The sequence below is a fragment of the Misgurnus anguillicaudatus genome, chromosome 24, assembly GCF_027580225.2.
Source record: "Misgurnus anguillicaudatus chromosome 24, ASM2758022v2, whole genome shotgun sequence".
In the NCBI taxonomy this organism is placed as follows: Eukaryota; Metazoa; Chordata; class Actinopteri; order Cypriniformes; family Cobitidae; genus Misgurnus; species Misgurnus anguillicaudatus.
This window is the reverse complement of record NC_073360.2, coordinates 35,468,028-35,491,357: the sequence shown is the minus strand read 5'-3', so window position 1 is coordinate 35,491,357 and position 23,330 is coordinate 35,468,028. Positions and strand designations below refer to the sequence as shown.

Here is a 23,330-nt window from a genome sequence, read left to right as displayed (position 1 = left end):
ATTAATTACTTAAAATTCATGATTTGAAGAAACATGTACATTGACAAAATTTATATTTTACATTTAATAATAAGAGATCCAAAAGCAGCCGCTATCCACTAAAGAAGAAACATGATGTATTTCTTTAATTTGAGATTTTGTACTTACAAAATACAACAACCAGCCACTAGAACTGAAATAAACTGTTATTGAATAAATCATTTAATGTTATATGAGACATTGTCTGATTTTCTCTTCAGTTATCCAAGCCCTTTTCATTTGGATTTAATTTATTTAAAATATGAGTCACCTGCAAAGTCTTGTTTTAATCTGCACTAAACATTAAAGTGATAATTCTGTGTTTCTCTGCAGATTTACTGATGATTTCTATGAGAAGCGAGAATCTGCTATTCAGTTTCTGATGAATCTGTTCACTGCAGCATCAGAGTTTGACACAAATACAGAAGAAAAATACACTGAACTATTAACATCTGTGTGCAACTACACAACTTTTCCCTATGATGAAGATGATTATGATGATGATGATGTTGGTGATCATATTCAACGATGTGATTTTCTGCTGGATCTGTGCTCACATGTGAAGGACTATGAGAGTCAAACAGGCAGGAGTGTCCTACCAGCATTACAGTCAATTTATCAGTCATCTCCTGCAGTCTGGACCATAAACCTCTCAGAGAGAAAGACCTCCATCCTCCTAGAAGTGCTGAAACTCCAAACAGAGAAGAAACCAGTAAAGCTGATAGACTGGACAGATGATGAGAGTGAAGTGAGAGGATTCATTCAGTGTCTGCCATACATCTCACAACTGAGGTAAGAGATTTACAAGAAAATAACACTCTGTGTTGTATTTAGTTTATTTCATTGTTGTCAATTAAATGCCACTGCTGTTATTATTTAATAGCAAAGTTTGTAGGACTCCAAACACCAGAACTAAATTTGAACACATCACAGGTAAAGACTTGTCAAAATGCAGCCACCAGAGGTGTTAAAAGTACTCAAAAATGTTACTCAATTAAAAGTAAAAGTATGTGGCTAGAATCATACTTGAGTAAAAGTGAAAAAGTACCACATTAAAAGTGTGAAAAAAAGTACCACATTAAAAAAGTAACGGGATGAATGAAAACTAGAGATTCTTGTTTAAGCTTTTAATATGAGGGTAATATGAGGGGCCGTGCGGCTAAAAAGACAAACTTCACTTATGAATACATATATAAAAGCATGCATACACATATATAAACACTTGCATATACATGCATACTGTTGGATGTTTAGGCAAATACCTATGAAATACATGTGCATACTAATGTGAAATTCATACCAATACATCTTAAGTTAGTAATGCATACACTTGTGAATAACTTGCATATACATGTAAACTTAATGCACGCATACACCTATAAAAACTGGAATATATATATAAACTTAATACACGCATACACATATAAACACTCGCATATAAATATAAACTTGATGCACGCAAACATATAAAAACATTCGCACATACATATAAACTCTGTCCAAGCATATACACCCATTAAACACTTGCATATATATATATTAGGGCTGTCAAAATAAACGCGTTAATAACGCATTCACGCAAATTCATTTTAACGGCACTAATTTTATTAATGCGCGATTAAGGCAACACACAATTTCTGTTTGACCCACAGCTGGATGAATTGAGACGCAGCAAGTGACTGGCGCTGTCTAGATGAGTCGGAGCTTTTCATAAAAATAAGAACATTAAGCTCTCGTCTAGCGAATTCAATGCTCTAAATGGTCATTAAACATCTAAAATGCACGTTTTCTGCACGTGCAGTTTTCTTTATCTGCACGTTTTTTGTGAGGTGTACCGTCCCAAATCCATATAAAGCAAAGATGCGTCTTCTTTAACTTTTTAGTTTCGTTTTAAAAAGCATTCAGAAATTATAGAAAATAGACCGCAGGACTTACTTGATGGTAAAATAATTATTAAGAGAGATAAAGTTCGGGATCTGATTGATGTTAAAAGAGTTATTAAGAGTGACAAGGCTCAAAAGCGATGTCTGACGCAGACGTCTGAAGCGCGTGCACACAAACGCGCGAGTGCGTGACACTTCGTGCTATTTATACGCATCTTCAGGAGACTGGGCTCGATATATATAGACATCTAACACAAATTTACAGGTTTAAAAATATCTGTTTTGACAAGAATTCACGCAGGTATGACCTATAATCTGTCATATCTGAAGTGAATGTTTGGTTAACTGTTAAGGAAAAGTATCTGTTGTGTCATTTATATTAAACCCTTGCATTATCCTACAGTCTTAAAGTGGTCTGTCTCAATGTCAAAATTAAACAATAAAAAAAAACATATATGTATATTGATATTGTTTTTGCTCTGCATTAACAGATATAGTTCTGTCATGCTTTGTCAGATTCCAACAATTGGTCCAATTGTTTTGAAGTTTTTTAATAGAGAATGTTAAAATATAAGTGACACATTTTTTTAAATTTGCTTATCCCAACTCAATTTGCCAGCACAGGTCACAAATGATGCAGCAGCAAACAGAAATGGAGAAAGAACAAGGTCTTCTAAAGGCAAAAACATTTATAAAACTATGGCTGATGGTTCTGTTGAAAATGTAAACAGGCTGTTGTAGACGTACATTTGCATATAGCATATATATTATCCAAATTCATGCTGATTAGAGCATTAAAAACGTAAAAAGTGTTACATTTAGGTAAATTTAGAACAGATAAAAATGTGCGATTAATTTGCGATTAATCGCGAGTTAACTCATGATATCATGCGATTAACTGCGATTAAATATTTTAATCTATTGACAGCTCTACTATATATATCAACTTGATGCACGCATACACAAAAAAATACTCGCACATACATATAAAAAAAACTTGCACATACATATAAACTTGATGCACGCATACACATAAAAACACTCGCACATACAAATTAACTTGATGCACGCATACACCTATTAAACACTCGCATATACATACAAACTTTCAGTATAAAAGGAAGTCATTTCAGTATAAAAGGAAGTCATGTCAGAATAAAAGTCTCGATGGAGGGGAGGAGCCAAGGTGACCGCAGCTACCATGAAGCAAGCCTGTGCACCGCTATATTTGATGTAACTTGCAGTAATTAACAAAACTTGAGCCTTATTTGACAGCAGCACTAATTGAACTATTTGACCGGATGCTTTTTGATATACAGACCGTGACCGGAATGCACTCACAAATCGCACTGTTATTAGAAATCTTTAACTGTTTCCAGACTGAGCATGGACACAAACAAGCAGAAGACGTTTATAAAAGCAGCTGCCTATCAGCGTGTACGGAATCGAATCAAAACTTGACTTTTAGACCCACAGTCTGCTTGTGCCATTCCACCCTAACCCGGACTGCAAATGAAATGTTAATATTATTCTACCCGTTACAATAAATATTAACAGCTCACTAGCTGGATACCCGTATCCACCCGCCCGCCCGCGTACAGGACTCTGCCATGGAGTATGCCTAAATAAAAAAATCCCTGCCACCCATCTAGCCGACTCTTGTAACTCTTTTAATAGATTTTTGTGAATCTAGAAGGACTTCGATCATAGTCTTTCACATTCCGTCCTGTAGGTTCGTTTGGAATGTGTCTGCCGCACAGCTCCAGTCAGGACAGATCAGCCACCAGCGAGATTGTGGGCTTTGTTTAAAAAAAATATGTAATGCATTTCTTTATATTACAATAAATATGATGACCAAGTCACCCATTTATCAAGTATCGATTCATTATTTTTACTTAATCCTTTTTGCTTTTTACAAAAAGTAGAATAGGCACACATATTCTATAATCGAACCAAAATAATGGCTGTGGCGTTGAAGGACCTTTCCTGTTTTAGTGAAAAAGAAATAAGTTCTATTGCTGTTATTTTGTAGCATATATTGGTGATTTTTTTACAACAAATATGACAGTTTTAAACAAACTAAGTAGCCTATTTATTTATTTATTGGCAAATACAGATCAACGAGGAAAAGTAGAACAAAAGGTAGGCGACACGCCTTTCTACCTTGCGACAAAAAGATTAATCATAGTCAACTTATGCTAAATGTAATTTTAAAATTTCGTTAATAAAAAAAAATGTAAACCGAAAGCCGATTGTTTATGCTTGTCAAATTTATACTGACTCGTCACAAAATTTCATCACGCAGTATTTGATATACAGTATTTATTTGTGTTAATGGAAAACAATATAGGCTATAGAAATTCATGCTGAGTGACACCAAAAAGACAGTCGTGATAATTTACACGCGAGAATAAAAAAGGAAAATATTGTCAATAAATACGAATAAATAAATCAAATATTTCATGACAAAATGCCTTAAGATATTGTTGGTTCTGCATTCATCCAGCCAGCATAAATTTGACAAGCATAAACAATGCGCTCTTGTTTTAAAAATGACATTTAATCCTTTATCATATAAGAGAGAAAGGTGTGTAGCCTACCTTTACTTTCTCCTCATTGTTCTGCATTTGCTAATGAATAAATCAATACTTAGTTTGTGAACTATCACATTTGTTATAAAAAAACAATGTATGCTACATAATAATAGCAATAGAACTTGTTTACTTTTAACTACACTGTAAAAAAAAATAATACGCTGGATTTACTTAAAAATATAGTTCATCATTTTTGCATCCACTATTTTTTTGTAAGTTTAAAAAAAGTTTTTTTGTACTTAAAATTCCATGTAATATTTACTTGCAAAAATGATGCACGATATTTTTAAGTAAATCCAACCTTTATTTTTTCAGTGTACTTTGAAAAAAATAATACGCTGGGTTTACAATTTTTTTTTTTAAATATAGGCCTAGTGCATTATTTTTGCGTTTACTTTCCATGCAAGTAAGTTTTACATGGAATTTTAAGCAATAAAAGATTAAATTTTTTTTTAAAGCAATCGCTTAAAGTTCCATGTAAAACTTACTTTAAAAAGTAAATCTTATCCAGCTAATTATTTTTAACAGAATGCAAGTCCACTGCCTAGTTAGTTATATTTACTAAAATTATTCAAATAAATTAATTTAATTTCCTTTTTAAAAATATTACATGATAAGTATTTAGTTAAATTTACTAAATAATGTGTTCCTTTAGAATTACTTACCATTTCTGTGTTATTTTTACTCAAATTTGGTTAAAAAACAAGAATATTTTTATAGAATTTACTTTTTTTTAGTAAAATTTACTAAGCCACAAAATCATTTTTACAGTGTGAAATAAGAAAAATGAAGTCAGTAAAACCGCACACCCAGCTACACTCAAATCGAGTCAAAACGGTCTTGACTTTTATTTTTTTTTTTTTTCGAAGCATTTATTTCGAATTTATGCAAAAAGAACATCACTCAAAAAAATAAATTCAAGTATACAAATCACACAAACATAAATCTATATCAAATGTCCTTTGCCAATTCGAAAAGGAGTGAGAAGAAGAAAATAACTTATTTAATCTCACCCCTTCTCCATAACTTAAAACTTACAGTAAACAACCATCATTCCAATTATTCATGCATCTTGCTTCTTATACCTCAAAACAATGTAAAAAAAGAAAAAAAAGCACATCAATTATATAAACCAAAAAGAGAGAGAAAAAAAATATTAAAAACATTATTCACACCCATCTTCATCCCTGTAACTTCTGAAGACCCTATCTTTAAACCTAAATTTAAACTGATTTATGTTTGGGCATTGTTTTAATTCCTCATCAAAACTATTCCATATCCTCACTCCAGAGCTTGAGATACAAAAACTTTTTCTTGTTGTCCAAATTCTGTTAATTTTAAAATTATTTGTCCTCCTTAGATTATACCCTTCATCTCTTGCCTTAAATAATATTTGAATATTTCTCGGTAACAGATTATTTTTAGCTTTAAACATTATTTGGGCTGTCTGATACTTCACAATATCAATAAATTTTAATATTTTTGATTGTAAGAATAATGAATGAGTATGATCCCTATACCCAGCATTGTGACTAATTCTTATTGCTCTTTTTTGAAGAACAACTATTGAATGTAGTGAACTTTTATAATTGTGACCCCAAATCTCAGCACAGTAATTAATATATGGGGAAACTAGTGAACAATACAACATGTGGAGTGATTTAAGATCCAAAACCTGCTTTACTCTATTTAATACTGCAATTGATTTTGATAGTTTTGATTGTACATGATTAATATGTGATTTCCAATTGAGTCTGTCATCTATAGTTATCCCCAAGAATTTGTTTTCATAGACTCTGTCAATTCTAATCCCATCTATTTGTACGTTCACCTGAATATTCCTATTATAATTACCGAACAACATTATTTTTGTTTTATTTAAATTTAATGATAGTTTATTTATATCAAACCATGTTTTTAATTTGTTCATTTCTTGAGTTACATTTAATAGTAATTGCTGTAAATTTTCACCTGAACAAAATATATTAGTATCATCCGCAAATAAAACCATCCTCAACAACCTAGAAACTAAACATATACCATTAATATACAAAATATATTTTAGACCCGCAGTCTGCAATCCACCCTAACCTGGACTGCAGGTGACATGTTAACTGCCCCCCTTCAGTGCCCACCAACCCCACCACCAGTAAATAAATACATACATACATAAAATAAAAACAAGCAATTTAAACAAAAAGCACACAGAATTCTTATTTTTTATTGTTTTTTCACTTAGTGTTTCACAAAACACTAAAGTCTAAACCACCCTAAACCCTGAATTTGCAGGGTTAATTTCTAGTCCTCCCCTCGCGAGTTGTTCTTGTTCAGGGCCTGTAAATGTCCATTGAAATATAGTTTAATGTATTTCATGAAATGAATGAAAGCTATAAAATTATGATTTTTTTGTTGAATTATCCCTTTTCCCAAATACATATGTCATTATGCACAATGTATCAAACTTTGAAAGTGAACAAAATCAATAACTTAAAAGTTGTTCTAAAAGTTTCCAGTAGTTGAATGACATAGCTGCATATGTTGCATATGCATACTGTACATTGTATCCTTGGCACGTTTCTAATCCCCTTTTTATCCTGCTCAACTAAAGGCTTCCGCTAGACCGTTTCTCGTGACTCGTCTATAAGGTTTTTGTACATTAAAGCTATGAGTTTCTCCTGCGGACTTTTCCCCCCCGCGCTCGGGCAATTGTCTACTGCGTTGGGCGCGTTGTCCGCATATCCCAGAGAAAAGGAGCATTGTTCTCGATTTGCTCTCGTTGTAGCAGGCCCGGAGTGGCCATAGGGACGACCGGGAGAATTCCTGGCCTCGAGGGCTGGTGTTGTTATGCCACTGGGTTGAAGGTTGCTGTCCCTAGGCTGCCAGCACTCACAGCAGCCCCCCAATTTGCGGGTGAGAGATGTTCCCACCGCTTTATGCCCAAGTTGATTGTGTCCCGAGTCCCGATCACTTATTGGAAGAATTCTTGCATTAGGGTCCATTAACATCTAAAACAAATGGAAAACGCAGGACGCGACGCTTTCTTCTGGTTTTCAGTGCGCTCAGATGCGTCTATATTTGAGTGCGCTGGCTGCGCGTCTTGATTTAAAATGACCTTGAGCGCGACGAGCAGCCTATAAAAGGAAAATTATCTATTCATATTTTATTGCAAGTTGATCAAAAATCTATTTGATCCAAAACTCATCAGTTTATTGGAAAAAAGCAAGTTTTATATGAAGGTGATGTTTTCTCAAGTAAAAATTTTTTTGAAAGTCCATTATATAATTGTTCTTTTTTGACACAAGGTATGCATACATTACGTTATTTGGCAATATATATATATATAGTAAAAAACAAATTTTTTCCCTTTTAGTATTTTGAATAAGTTTACTTAAATAATATTAAAATACCTAGGGCTGCACGATTATGGCAAAAATCATACTTGCTTAGGCTAGTATACTGTATACAATATAATAATATATAACAAATACTGTATATCAAATACTGCGTGACAAAATTTTGTGACCGAGTCAGCATAAATTTGACAAACAATGGGCTTTCGGTTAAAAAAAATTCAATTAACAAAATTTTAAAATTACATTTAGCATAAGTTGACTATGATTAATCTTTTTGTCGCAAGGTAGAAAGGCGTGTCGCCTACCTTTTGTTTTACTTTTCCTCGTTGATCTGTATTTGCCAATAAATAAATAAATAGGCTACTTAGTTTGTTTAAAACTGTCATATTTGTTGTAAAAAAATCACCAATATATGCTACAAAATAACAGCAATAGAACTTATTTCTTTTTCACTAAAACAGGAAAGGTCCTTCAACGCAACAGCCATTATTTTGGTTCGATTTAGAATATGTGTGCCTATTCTACTTTTTGTAAAAAGCAAAAAGGATTAAGTAAAAATAATGAATCGATACTTGATAAATGGGTGACTTGGTCATCATATTTATTGTAATATAAAGAAATGCATTACATATTTTTTTTAAACAAAGCCCACAATCTCGCTGGTGGCTGATCTGTCCTGACTGGAGCTGTGCGGCAGACACATTCCAAACGAACCTACAGGACGTAATGTGATAGACTATGATCGAAGTCCATCTAGATTCACAAAAATCTATTACAAGAGTTACAAGAGTCGGCTAGATGGGTGGCAGGGATTTTTTTATTTAGGCATACTCCATGGCAGAGTCCTGCACGCGGGCGAGCGGGTGGATACGGGTATCCAGCTAGTGAGCTGTTAATATTTATTGTAACGGGTAGAATAATATTAACATTTCATTTGCAGTCCGGGTAAGGGTGGAATGGCACAAGCAGACTGCGGGTCTAAAAGTCAAGCTTTGATTCGATTCCGTACACGCTGATAGGCAGCTGCTTTTATAAACGTCTTCTGCTTGTTTGTGTCCATGCTCAGTCTGGAAACAGTTAAAGATTTCTAATAACAGTGCGATTTGTGAGTGCATTCCGGTCACGGTCTGTATATCAAAAAGCATCCGGTCAAATAGTTCAATTAGTGCTGCTGTCAAATAAGGCTCAAGTTTTGTTAATTACTGCAAGTTACATCAAATATAGCGGTGCACAGGCTTGCTTCATGGTAGATGCGGTCACCTTGGCTCCTCCCCTCCATCGAGACTTTTATTCTGACATGACTTCCTTTTATACTGAAATGACTTCCTTTTATACTGAAAGTTTGTATGTATATGCGAGTGTTTAATAGGTGTATGCGTTCATCAAGTTTATATATTTGTGCAAGTGTTTTTATGTATATGCATGCATCAAGTTTATATATTTGTGCAAGTGTTTTTATGTATATGCATGCATCAAGTTTATATGTATGTGCGAGTATTTTTTTGTGTAGGCGTGCATCAAGTTGATATATATATATGCAAGTGTTTAATGGGTGTATATGCTTGGACAGAGTTTATATGTATGTGCGAATGTTTTTATATGTTTGCGTGCATCAAGTTTATATTTATATGCGAGTGTTTATATGTGTATGCGTGTATTAAGTTTATATGTATATTTCAGTTTTTATAGGTGTATGCGTGCATTAAGTTTACATGTATATGCAAGTTATTCACAAGTGTATGCATTACTAACTTAAGATGTATTGGTATGAATTTCACATTAGTATGCACATGTATTTCATAGGTATTTGCTTAAACATTCAACAGTATGCATGTATATGCGAGTGTTTATATATTTGCAGGCCAGCTGACAGTCTTGCCTGGGCCCGGGACAAGATAATCTTGGAGGGCCCCTCGGCCCCCCTACTTTTTACTGGTAACAAGACATTTGGCATTATCAGATTCATGACCCACGAATATTGCATTATTATACATTGTATTCAACATTTATATAGTAAATAAATGTAGTACTGACACTATATACTGAAACAAAATAACTTTTATTTATATAACGTCAACCCCCTCTTTTCTTCTTCTCTTTTCTTTTCTTCTCTTTTCTTTTCTTTTCTTTTCTGAGCACCGGACTTGTGCTGAGTCTGACCAGATATTTTGAGCGTACTGAACTTCAAATCAAATGACATCATAAAATTTTGATCAGTTACCAAACCATTTTTGTGTTGGGCGGGGGGTTTCTTGACCACTATTTCAATTATAGGAAGAAAACAAATAAAACGTTTTTTTATGTATCTCAAATACACCTCCATAAATATTGGAACAGAAGCACATTTTGTGTTATTTTAGCTGTTTACCAAAATGTATTCCAGTTACAGTCATATTATGAATATTGGCTTACAGTGGATTTAGGAATTACAGCCATTTAATATGTAGCTCCCCCTTTTTAAAGGGATCAAAAGTAATGGGACAGTTGACTTAAAAACTGTTTTATGGACAGGTATTGTCTATTTGTTAAATAATTTCCTCATGAATGACAGATGTTAAAGGTCTGGAGTTGATTTTTAGTGTGGTATTTGCATTTGGAAGCTGTGGCTGTGAACCCAAATCATTTGATTCAGGGACATCTCCATGCAAGTGATACAGACCATAATTAGGTTTCAAAAACACAACAAATCCATCAGAGAGATGGCAGGAACATTAAGAGTGGCCACATCAACAATTTGGCACATCCAGATAAAAAAACAACACAGTGGTGAGCTTAGCAACATTAAAATCCTGTATGTCTAAATGGGATAACAGTGGTGGATGATCGCATTATCCTCTCCATTATAAAGAAAAACCATCATAACTGTAACTGGAATACATTTTGGTAAACAGCTAAAATAAACACAAAATGTGCTTCTGTTCCATTATTTATGGAGGTGACTGTATTAGATTTTTTTACACAAATATGCCTGTTTTCTTTATTTTTTTTAACAATTGCAGTGTTTCCCACAGGATTTTGAGAGACTGTGGCGGTGATGACGTCACACGCCGATTAGCATATATGTGGCGTCATTGCGTCGTGTTTTACTCTTTAATCTGTCACATTATATTGCATTTTAACACAACTGAATGCTATTTTTACATATTATTTGTTCTGTTGTCTATAAAATAGTGACTAAACAGGACCCAGTAACGACCCAGTGACTCATTGTTAATGTATGTTAATGTCAATGTAAATCCAAACAGCTCTTCTTTAACTGCTGCTAAAAACGCGCCCTCATCTGACAAAATCATCATACATTTACATTGAGGCTGTACTGATGTTGCTCTTCTCATCAGTGTTGTTGCGTTGTTGCGTTATTTTAAACACGAGTGGTAGTTTTATTGTATATCATCGCGTATAGCGCAGACAATTTGTTGCAAATTCAGAATATGAGAGAATACACGGTTAGTGTTACTACAGAACACGTGCACGAGCATACCGCATCATAGGTAGGGAGAGAGCTCGGACACAGACTCACACCAGAACGGGTATGTACGGTAATGCTGACCTTTTGTTTAATTCACTCATGATGAACTCGATCAGTCATCTTCTCTATAAGTGACATCCGTGACTGTTGACATTTACGCGAAAAAGAAAGTAAAAGGAACGCGGAGTTAAAATACTTTTGACTGTAGAGAGAGCCGCGCTGCTTGCAACAGGAGAGAGAGGGGAGGGGCGCGCGCTGTTGAGGCGCTGCATGCAAAGAGAGAGGGAGGAGGGAGGCGCGCTGAGCGCTCACTACAATGAATATAGTAAAATTAAAATGTAAATGGTAATCATGAAAAGTCTATTTGAAGCGGCCAGTGTTAATTCTATGGCAGATAAATCAATGTATTGAAAACACTGAATTATTCCATAGGTTCCAGTTCTGGGCCCCCCCTCATCCTGGGCCCGGGACAACAGACCCGTTTGCCCCCCCCTGTCGGCGGACGTGTATATGTGTATGCATGCTTTTATATATGTATTCATAAGGGAAGTATGTTTTTTTAGCTGCACGGCCCCTCATATTTTAATCTCTCAAAACATGAAGTGAATGAATCACATACAAGGTTTTATATATATATTTATCAAACTATAAAACTACTACCTAATTTCAGTATGCAACATGCTACTCAAAGTTGTAAAACCTCGAATTTAACTTAAAATCCAAGCTGCAGGAAAAGGTGTATTAGCCTTGTTCACAACGTGAATCCAAATCCGATTTTGGTGCATGTACGATAGGAATCCAATCACATTTAAAACATGTGATCCGCTTTTCTAATCTGTTTCAGGCTGCATCCAGAGGTGGTTTGAAATCCTTTTCAAAATGCATTTTCAGAAATCCATTTCAGTCCAGAGGTGTAAAGAGTAGCTGAAAGCCATACTTGAGTAAAAGTACAAATTACTTACTGTAAAAATTACTCCACTACAAGTTACAAGTTACCAATTTCAATACGACTTGAGTAAAAGTATTAAAGTAACCCAATTTAAAAGTACTCAAGTATTTACTCGTACTGAATGTTGGCTCAAAGATGCACTAGTCCTCAACACAAAGAGACGTTGTAGATCTGGGCAGTGAAAAACAAGAAAGTTTATTTATGAGGTTTTATTTCCTAATATAGAAAAGAAATCAAACTCCTTTAACTCCAAACACAGATTAAACATAGTCATAGTCTTTTGACAAAAATTGAATTAAGTTTTAGTCATATTTTTGTCATCTGAATTGATTTAGTTTTATTCTAATTTTATTCAACTAAATGCCATGAGATTTTAGTCTAGAAATCTACATTCAATTTAATTTAAACCCATTTAATTTTAGTCTAGTGTCATTGTGTACTTGAATGTGCCATGCTGAAAAATATATAGCCTAATTTTGTGATATAAATATATGGAAACACTTTACAATAAGGTTCATTAGTTAACATTAGTTAGCTACATTACTCAACATGAACTAATAATGAACTGCACTTATACAGCATTTATTCATCTTTGTTAATGTTAATTTCAACAATTACTAATACTTTATTAAAATCTTGTTGACATTACCAAATATTCTTATATAGGCCTATCCTAAAAAAAAAAAAAAAAATGTAATATTTAAAAAATTCCTGTAAACTAAAATTACACTAACAGAAATATGATAATGCATATTAAAAACGTGAAGTTGTTCATTTGAAAGATTAATTGTTAACACATGTAGTACGTAACACCACTATCTCACATTAAGTGCACTACATTTCTTCCGTCATGCATCCCTCTTTACAGTAAATACATTACAGCATACTTGATTAAATGTGAGGACAGTGAAATTGTACACTTATTATCAATCTTATAATGTACTTAAGTTACTCGGGCAATCAGTACAGGACCTCGCTGGTTTATTTTGGCTTATATAGTAAGTTATATCAAGTTATGTAACCAGCTCAGGTTAGCTGATACAGTAGCGTCAGAGTATATAAACATTTGTGCTTGCCTTTGAGGTGCGGGATGACCCTCCTGCAATCGCGCATCACTTTTGTTTTGATTGTAGCATCACATGTTTAACAAAGGGTCCCTTGACAGAAGCAAATGTGATATGCATCCATATGTTTGCTCTTTATCTCTTCTCTCAGACCAGACGCGAACTTTTCTCTACAGTTTATGACATACGCAGCACGCAGGTGTCCCGCTACGGTGGCTCAACGCAAGCCATTCAGCGTTTGACATCAAAGTACCGCGAGATCAGACTTCTCCATATGCATTTGATTCGCTCTCGCAGTACTTTGATTTCATACGTTTGCTCTGCGCAACGCCAAATGAAGTCCCTCAGTTGTGTGTGTGCGTGTAACCTCGCGACCACAGATTCTATCCATCATCACCCTCTGACACTTTCGTCTCGTTTTTATTTGACGAATAAACAATGTAGCGAGTAACGTTAAGTGTCATTTCAAATGTAGTGGAGTAAAGAGTACAAATACCCGATCAAAAATGTAATTGAGTAGAGAGTAAAAGTTGCCTATATTTTTGATACTCAGTACAAGTACAAAGTAGCCCAAAAAATACTTAAGTACAGTAACGAAGTACATTTACTCGAGTACTTTACACCTCTGTTTCAGTCTGATTACCCTGATCGCATTTGTGTAGCTTTTCGGTTACATCATACAGTCGCCTCTCGTTAAACGTAAATCTGTCAGACGTCGAAGCAGATTGTCGTGCCAGCGCAACGTCATTGCCATAGAAACAGTGCAGAAAATCCAGAAAACAGCAGAATGCTACAGGACGCACAGATTGAATCTGAACAGTTGTGATACACAATATGGACAGCGAGTCTGTCAAATTGAATATGCACCAAAATCAGATTTGGACTGACAGTGTGAACAAGGTCTTAGTCTTGATAAAGAGGCTGCAAATAGCAGGAAACATGTGTCACACGGGAACACACTTCATGTGTTGTTGGTTTCAAAGAAGCAAAAAAATCTTCATCATCAGATGAACTGTTGGCCAATTCCTTGAAGAAGAAACAGCAACTTGTTGTGTATGATTTAAGAAGACTTCCAATAATGGATGTAAATAAACAGCAGCTTTTGTTGCATTTTGAGTTAAATCACTCCTCAACTTGGCCCATCTTTGTTTTCACCATCGCAAACGGAAATGCCTATGATACAGTTTTTATACCTGACGGGAGGGGTTCCGGTGAACCAATCACATCGCTTGTGGTCCGCGTAGAACTGACGCGCTGTTAAAAATTTGGCTACACAGAGCTACACGGAGGCTTATTGTTGATATTGATATGATAGCAGCACACAGTTGCTGGGAATTTGTTGGTTGCACATTCATGGTTGTGCATGAAAATCTCAGTAGATTAGCAATTTTTGAAATACTAGGACCAAAAGGTCTGGCAACAACAACCATGACACATTCAAAAAACATGGACAGACAAATCCAAATTAAACCTTGCGCCTTGTGATAACATATCGATGTACTAAGACACAAAACGATCGGTTTGTGCAAGAAACCGAACAGTATTTATATAATTTTTTACCTTTAATACAGCACTATGCCCAAAGCAATACGTACGGGCACATCACCTGCTTGTAGTATTCACTTTTTTCCTGCCAGCATTTTTCATGATTTTCACAAAAGTTTCATGCGTTCCAGAAAATGCTCTTCTTTAAATATATAAACTTACAATATATCAAATGAAAAAACAGACCCTCATCATCCTATCTTCATTTGTTCTCTTTTTATCATCTCTCAAATATGGGTAGGTTTCTTCAAAAACACAAAATTTTGAGATAATTCCATTTTTGTAAAGGATTTTTGATAAAGATCAGATGCAGAGCGATCCTCAAAACTTACATAGACATACAGCTGTTTGCCCTAGGGCAATACTTACAGGTTTTATAAATTGCCACCTGGTGGATAATAGCAGTATTGCAGATTGACGGAAATACTCATTGATCAGGGTTGCGATTTGCGAACCAACTTTATAGGTGCATACCACCACCTACTGTATTGGGTGCCCTGTATAGTGTATATGCACCCTCATACCATGAACAAAACTCTACATTTGTGTTCTGCTCAAAAAATAACAAAGTCACCTACATCTTGGATGGCATGAGGGTAGGCTAATAGACATCAACATTTCATTTTAAGATGAACTATCGCTTTAAATCCTCATTTACAATATACCCATTCTGATGCTCAGTTTGAACTCCAGCAAGTTGTCTTCACTATGGGTGTGTCTCAATCGTTCCCTAGCTTTCGAGGTCGTGAATCAGTATATCGAGTACACAGGTTCATGCACTGGTAAGGACCCTAGCTTACATCACATTTGGACACTGTTCACTTATGTTCCTGTGAGGTGACTGCTTAAGCGCATTGTGAAAATTCACAGCTGTCATTCATCAACAACCAGCAAAACCAACATCTCTCTGACTTTATTTTAAAACATGTGTTAAAGTATATTGTGAACACTTTCATTATTCTCTTAGATATATGTGCATTAATTGGAGGAATTGCAATATGTCTGAACTTCATCTCTTCATATTAGGCAGAAGTCATGTTTTTCAAAGTTTTTATAATATCCAGCACTAAACAATAAAGTCTCATTTACATTTGTGTCTTTACAGATTTTATCCATTTTCCTGTCAGCATAAGCCTGAAAAGTGTTTCCAGTTTCTGATGAATCTGTTCACAGCAGCATCAGATTGTGAAACAGATACAGAAATAAATTACACTGAACTTTTAACATCTGTGTGCTGCTACACATCTTTCCCATGTGAGGAGAGAAACCTTCATGGTTTTCAGTTTCATCCGGTTCAATCTGGTTTCCTGCTGGATCTGTACTCGCATGCAAAAAACTATGAGAGTCAAACAGCCAGGAGTCTCCTACCAGCATTACAGTCAATTTATCAGTCATCTCCTGCAGTCTGGACCATAAACCTCTCCGAGAGAAAGACCTCCATCCTCCTAGAAGTGCTGAAACTCCAAACAGAGAAGAAACCAGTAGAGCTGATAGACTGGACAGATGATGAGAGTGAAGTGAGAGGATTCATTCAGTGTCTGCCATACATCTCACTGCTGAGGTAAGAGCTGTACAGGAAAATCCCACTCTGCATTGTATTTAGTTTATTTCATTGTTCAATTGTCACTTATTACAAGATCAAATGACACACCTGAAATGTAAATCTCTTTAATTATGATCTCGCTAATTCGGTTCTTTGAACACCTCTGCTGTTGATGATTAGTATGGCTGGATTAAATGTTTTGAGATCATTGCACGTTCGTGTGCCACATGAAAAGGCAATACATATCGATAGCAGAAACATTGATCAGCAATGCTGTGATTGGCCGGTTGTTTTAATGATCAAAAACCACGCCAAAGTTTTTTAACCCCTGCAAAGCATTAGCTATTAATAAAAGGTTATTGTGCACTTTTATGACCCTGCTTTTGTATACCCAGCTAGAGCTATTTCTGTGATTCACAGTTTGTTTGTTTTTGTACATTAAATCACCCTTCATAATGTAAAACAATCAGTGAAAATGTATAAAGAGTTTGATTCCAAAACGCGATGAGGTGGTTTGTTTTGATTTAAGGCTTCATAACTAAAAAAATACAGCTAAGTAGCACAATAAAAACATGATAACATAAATAATAGAAGACTGATGGCTGTCTTTTAAACAGGGAAATTAAAATAAACTATGGTCCTATGCATGTTGGTCTTGTCATTTGTTTTAAAAATAATAGTAGGCTAGCATACCGTAATAGTATTAAAGAGCAACTATTGTCCCATTCATGTTTTTACATTTCCTTTGGTGTGTATTAGTACATGTTAACGATATGCCAAAGGTACAAACCACAAAGTAAACGATGACATGATTTATCATCTCCAACGTAAATCTCTTTTCTTGGACTACAACAAACACACAGATTGACGGATTGTAGGCAACAGTTTACTTCCTGGGCTTGTTAACGTAGACAAGACCGACATTATCATAATTCCTCACGCTTGAACTCGTGTTGTGGTTTTCTTTTTTGGGTTCTTAAAAATAAAATACTCAAGACGTAGGTTTCATTTTCAAAAGATAGACTTTTATTAACCAGACAAATAAAAGCCGAGCAGTCCTGCAAAAACTCCAAGACTCACTGAAAACCTTTTCCCTGTACCACAGTATTTAAGGCTGTCTTCGCACGCAATCCATGACCTTTACATTGACCTTAGCATATGCTTTTATTCCAAAGGATTTGTAACATGAAGAAACATATGGTTTATATCATGTAGAAATACATGTTGGTCACACTTTTGTCCCTACCCTCGACATGTAGACCTTCAACATGTACTTTTTGAACAAACTGCAATTCATGCTGTTAATTTTCCTACACACACAATGGTACACTAAGTGATACATATAACTGGTTATATCCATATAGAAAAACATAAAAACATAATGGTAAAGTATTTGATACACATATTCGGATTAAAACAAACCACTTCACCCGCAGCCTGTAAGTTAACTTCTGTTAGCATTGCATTGTAAGCGAATCTTTCAAACATGGCAAGGGGCATCACATTTCCAGCTGACGTCAGAGGTATTCAGGCCAATCACAACGTACAGATTAGCTGGCCAATCAGGGACACAGAGCTTTTCAAATCAATGAGTTTTGTACAAAATCAGTGCGTTTCAGGAAGGGAGTGAAATCTGGAGCTACAAAAATGTATGGTATGTGGAAAATAATGTGTTTTTTAACCATAAACCACACAAACACATTGTATTATACCAAATACACACAATAGCATTGTTTTTCAAAAAATGAAATAGGTGCACTTTAATTGTAGGCAAAACAAAAACAAGTTGCCCAAGTAGAGAACAATTATTTATTTTTTAAAGCACATCGATAAAGGATTTAGTCTATCCTTTTTAATTACGTCTTGAATTTAAAAAGCTCATCATATAAATCGTGCATCTTCCTCAGATTGCACTTATAAAAATGGGGAAGATGTGACAGCAACAGACTTTTAGCATCACCTCCGCTTAAAAAGTGCAATCTAATCTTGTTTATATAAAATAGGCTTGCTTAGTTTAAGCTTACAGACCTGTAGCTCTGACAGCAACTCTAGGATGAGCATCAAATAATTCAAGATCAAGACAAATCCTTAAAAATCAAATCAAAACGTATGAAGAACGAGGTCCTGATCTACATTTTAACACTTCACAGGTACAGTTGTCAAAATGCAGTGTTATCCATACATTTACCAGACACTTTATTAGGTACATTAATTCTGCTTTCATACTTTAAGCCAATGATTTAACAAAGTGCTGAAGTGGAGAATCGTTACCTGGGCAGGATGTTTTTACTTATTTCCTGTGTTTGTTTCAATTATGTTAGGGATAAAGTCTGTTTATCAGACTTAGACTGATTCTCCCTCATAGCTGTGATGATGTTAACTACATGTAGATATTTTTTTCATTATGTAGGAATGCTGAGCGGTGTATCCCATCACTGTGTAAAGTGTTTGGTCCTAAAGTGAATAGAGATGAGGTGACTCCTCTGCTTCAGGCTCTGGGGTTTACAGTCACTCTGAGTGAAAAATTACCCAGCAGCACCTGCAGATGTGTGGGGAGAGTGTTGAGTCTCTCATCCTCAAAACTAAACCTGACTCTAAAGCCACAAGCAATCTCTATCAGAGGTGTTAGACGACTCTTCAGACACATCACACACCTACAGAAACTCAGGTATGAGATACATTCAGTGTAATTTCTCTGTGATTAATGAAACATCATGAAATATCTCTTAGTAATTATTGCAATAATGATGAACAAATCATCTGCCATTACCACCATAATTTAACAGCTTCCATAACTGCTTGGTTGGACTGCTAGATACCTAACTGTCTTTACATTTTATAATCAATATATTAATGTCATATACTCTTCTTTCAGGTAATATGATTTAACAGTGATGAATACAGCATACAGCAGTGATTAAATCTCTGACTTTGTCTTTAACAGTCTTGAAGACAGAATGGTGATGATGATGATCAAAGCACTGAGATCATGTAATGGTCGTTCTTCACTGATCATAGAGGAACTTTCATTGATCACAAAAGACTCAAAACAAAATCACTGTAGGATTGTGAGCAGCTTAACTTCTCTTCTGAGACGACTGTCTGTCCAACGTCTGGATCTTACTGAATGTAAAATAGATGCTGTGTCTGTCACTGCCATGTTGTGTCTTCAGGAACTCCAGACTATCAGGTCTGTGTTCATCCAAATTTATTTACTAATTTATGTTGAGTAAATCAAATTATTTTACAGTCTGTTGTGTCTGTGTGTTCAGATTGTCTAAAGAGACTCTTCAGCAGCTGGTTCCAGTGGTGTATGAAGCACAGGATGATGAACTGACACGCTGCTTTTTAAAGAAGGCATCTGTCGATCTGACTTCATGCTCACTGACCTGGGAAGTGATTCAGTATCTGCTACAACATCAAACTTTAGATTTGGACTTTAGGAAAAGCAAAATCACTTGTGAAAACATCAGAGAACTTCTGCCTCGGTTAAGCAGAATCCAGTTAAAAAGGTAATCAATTTGGTAATTGGCCTTTAGCATTTTTTATGGATTCCCTCTTGGATTTTAATAGGTTTTACAGGCTCGTTATACATGTTAACGTTTTACATTTCCTTTGTACTTTTAAAAGTAATGCATTACAATATTAAGTTACTCCCCAAAAAGTTACTTAGTTACTTTCCATGGAAAGTAATACTAATGGTGCATTCCCACTAGCTACGGTAGAGGCGGCAAAAACGCATTATTTGCATGTAGTTGGACACTTGACCATTTGAATTTGCTTGCTTTAGTCGCACGTGAAATTCTAGTCATTTGAGAAATTCACGCGGAAATTTGCGTCATGGGAGGGGCTTCTGCGACTCTGCTGAGACTCCGCCACTCTGCTCGCTTCCTGTAATCACGTTACAGCAAGGTCCTGATTGGTTAACGCGGCACGGAAATCCGCCGAAGTTTAGATTTTTCAACTCTCGCATTTCCCGCAGCAACGCTCAATTTGGTGCCATTCGCGCCGCACTTATCGTGTGTACCGCCCCGCAGGATGCCTAATTGTGTCTTTGCATTGACTTAACATGTAAATCACTTGCACTTGCCGCGTCTGGTGTGAACTCTGCATAATGTTACTTTTTAGTTACTTTTGCGTTACTTTTTCTTCCTTGGCTGAGGCTTGATATCTTTCAGGCCCTGCGGGTGTTTTTTATGACTGAGAAGTTCTGCATTCAGAAATTTTTTATTACCATTTTGTTCTGCATTAAAAATCACATTTATTATCAAAGCTAATCACTGGACTTATCTAACCCCAGATCACAATCATAAAACCCACTCAGGCATGGATGCATATATAGTCCGTAATTCTACATTAATACGTTCAGTTTAATTCAGTATACTATTTTTATTTTATAGAAGTTTTTTCAAACCTTAGGAAGTCAGCTGACATTGGCTTATCTTAGATCTTTCTTCTATACATTACATTATTACTCCGCTCACTAAAGTAAAGTTTATTCTTAGCAGATGTACTTTGCTACTTTTGTTGTCCCCTGAATTTTCTGTGCTTTCTCCTGCTTTTATTAATGTAAAACTGCTTAGAAACAAATAAAAAAGTGTAAAAAGCGCTATATAAATAAAATTGAATTGAATTGAACTTTCTTGGTCAAGATAAAGGCACAGACCAGCTTTACAGTAAACAGGTATACATGTGAAGGTCTTTCTGTTTAATCTTTCGAATAATTCATCATTGAACTCAATACCAAAACACATGAATAACCAAACCAATGTCTGCCCTACATTTAAAACATAATTGAGAGGAACAGGCAATATTTTATGATTGCGATCTGGGGTTAGATGAGTCCAGTGATTAGCTTTGATAATAAATGTGATTTATAATGCAGAACAAAATAGGAATCGGTCATTTGTGTTGGGCAATTAATTGCCATTTAATAAACAGCTGTATTGCTTGAGTAAAAATCATTGCAATCATTTGTATATTAAGAATTTGCAGTTTACATTTTTATTTTGGTCTGTTTATTTATTGAGTGCCTGCATGAATTATTCAGTAGATGTTAAGAAGTGATTTTATTCTCCATAGGATGACCCCCAGTTTCATTCTGTCCATCATTATGGAGATTTATGAGAGTCGCTCTCCTCAGTTTGTGTCCGGTCTGTTGAGTTCAGCTGAGAATAACATCAACCTGAAGAACAAAGTGTTGAATTCAGATCAGTGTTCAGCTCTGTGCTTCACTCTCCAGCACTGTAACACTGTCAAACTCAATCTGTTCTGGACCTCCATACCAGAGGAGGAGCTAAAGAGACTTCTGCCCTTACTCAACAGAGTCACACAACTCAGGTTTACACCTCTGACATCATACAAAATATTATAGTGTAGTGTGTATCTGTGTGTTAACAGTGTTTGTGTGTCTCAGTGTTGACAGACAGCTCTTACTGAAGCTGCTTCATTGCTGCAGTTCATCTGATGACCAACAGGAGGCAGCAAATCTTCTGCTCTCTGCTCTTCAGCACAGACTGGACTTCTCCTCCTGCTCAATTTTAGACCTGACAGTCACAGAGAACCATTTGAACCTGACGATAAAAGACTGTAGCGTAATCGCATCTGTGCTTCAGAAATCTCAAAGTGTTGTGAAGTTGGTTTTAGAGGACTGTAAGGTCTCTGATTCAGCCCTAAAACAATTTCTGCCAATTCTGTCTCAGGTTCAGCTCAGGTAAAAGCTGTGACTTAAACACAGGTCACTTTTATTATAATGTGTGCAATTCAGCAGTGTATTAATGTTAATCAAACATTTAATTCTAAAATTCAAATGTGTGATGAACTGATAAGTATATTTTTCTTTATCTCTCTCAGTTGTAAAGCTCTTCTACAGCAGTTTATAGCTTGTATTACTGAAGATGCAGAGAAAGGGTCTGTGAGGTGGGTTCAGGCTCTTTGTCAAGCTTTAGGAGGTGAGGTGGACCTCAGTCACACTCAGATGGATCAGAGATGTTGTGAACAGCTGTCAGTGTTTCTGGAATATTCTGATGGATTGACAGAACTGGACCTCAGTCACTGCAGACTCACTGATCAATACATGAATCCACTCTTACCACACCTGCACAAGACTCAAACTCTAGAGTGAGTTAAACATCACATCACAAATAGAAAGACTATAAAGATTAAATAATCACATTTACTCAATATTTAATATTTTTCATCTCATTGTTGCTTTCAGTCTGAGTCACAACAATATTACTGATGAACTAGCAAAGAAAATACACAGCGTTGTTTCCACTCACAACAATATTCAGACAGTACGGTAAGTGTGTGTTTGTGTGTGCGTGTGTGTGTTTTATCAGTGTAGATTTTGTTAATAAGTGTTGTATTTTGCCTTTGCAGACTCTTTGGAAACAACATCCGAGACAAAAAGCAGTTTACCAGAAACGAGCGATTTGAAATCTGGTAAAGACACTGGAGTGTAACTCGACTTGCCATCAATGAAAATGAACATTTAAACTTTTTCCTCTGCACAAAACCTGTATGAATAATAAAGAATATTAAAGATGCAATCAGCAACTGTGTTTTGGTTAAAATTAAACCGTGTTATTAATGGTCTCCTTATCTTAATCAAATTCATAATGTATTTTTTTTATTTATAATTTGAGTTGGCGTCCTTTTCCGTCAGCCCATTTAAAGATGTGTAAAGTAACCTGATATTTTATGTTTCAAACGTAGATGGGGATTTAAAGACATATTTTATATTTTAAATGACAGAAATGAACTTCTGAATTTCTACAAAGACAAAAAATATTTCCTTAAGTATGAAGTCAATGTATGTAATAATAGCTTTGAAATAAAATTAACTTTCACATAAATCCATTTGTGTGTTTTTTTCAGACATTTTGAAAATGAGGAAATTATGATCATACT

General features: G+C 35.3%; 1 protein-coding gene across 1 annotated transcript in view; it reads left to right on the top strand.

The window, feature by feature from the left end:
* LOC129438952 (uncharacterized) overlaps positions 1 to 23,281 on the top strand; it is a 194,325-nt gene extending 171,044 nt beyond the window's left edge. The window contains exon 12 of the mRNA XM_073863384.1: positions 22,800 to 23,281. Within this exon, the coding sequence (XP_073719485.1) occupies positions 22,800 to 22,866 (67 nt within the window). The 3' untranslated portion in view covers positions 22,867 to 23,281. The remainder of the gene's footprint in view (positions 1 to 22,799) is intronic.
* The last annotated feature ends 49 nt before the right edge of the window (positions 23,282 to 23,330 follow it).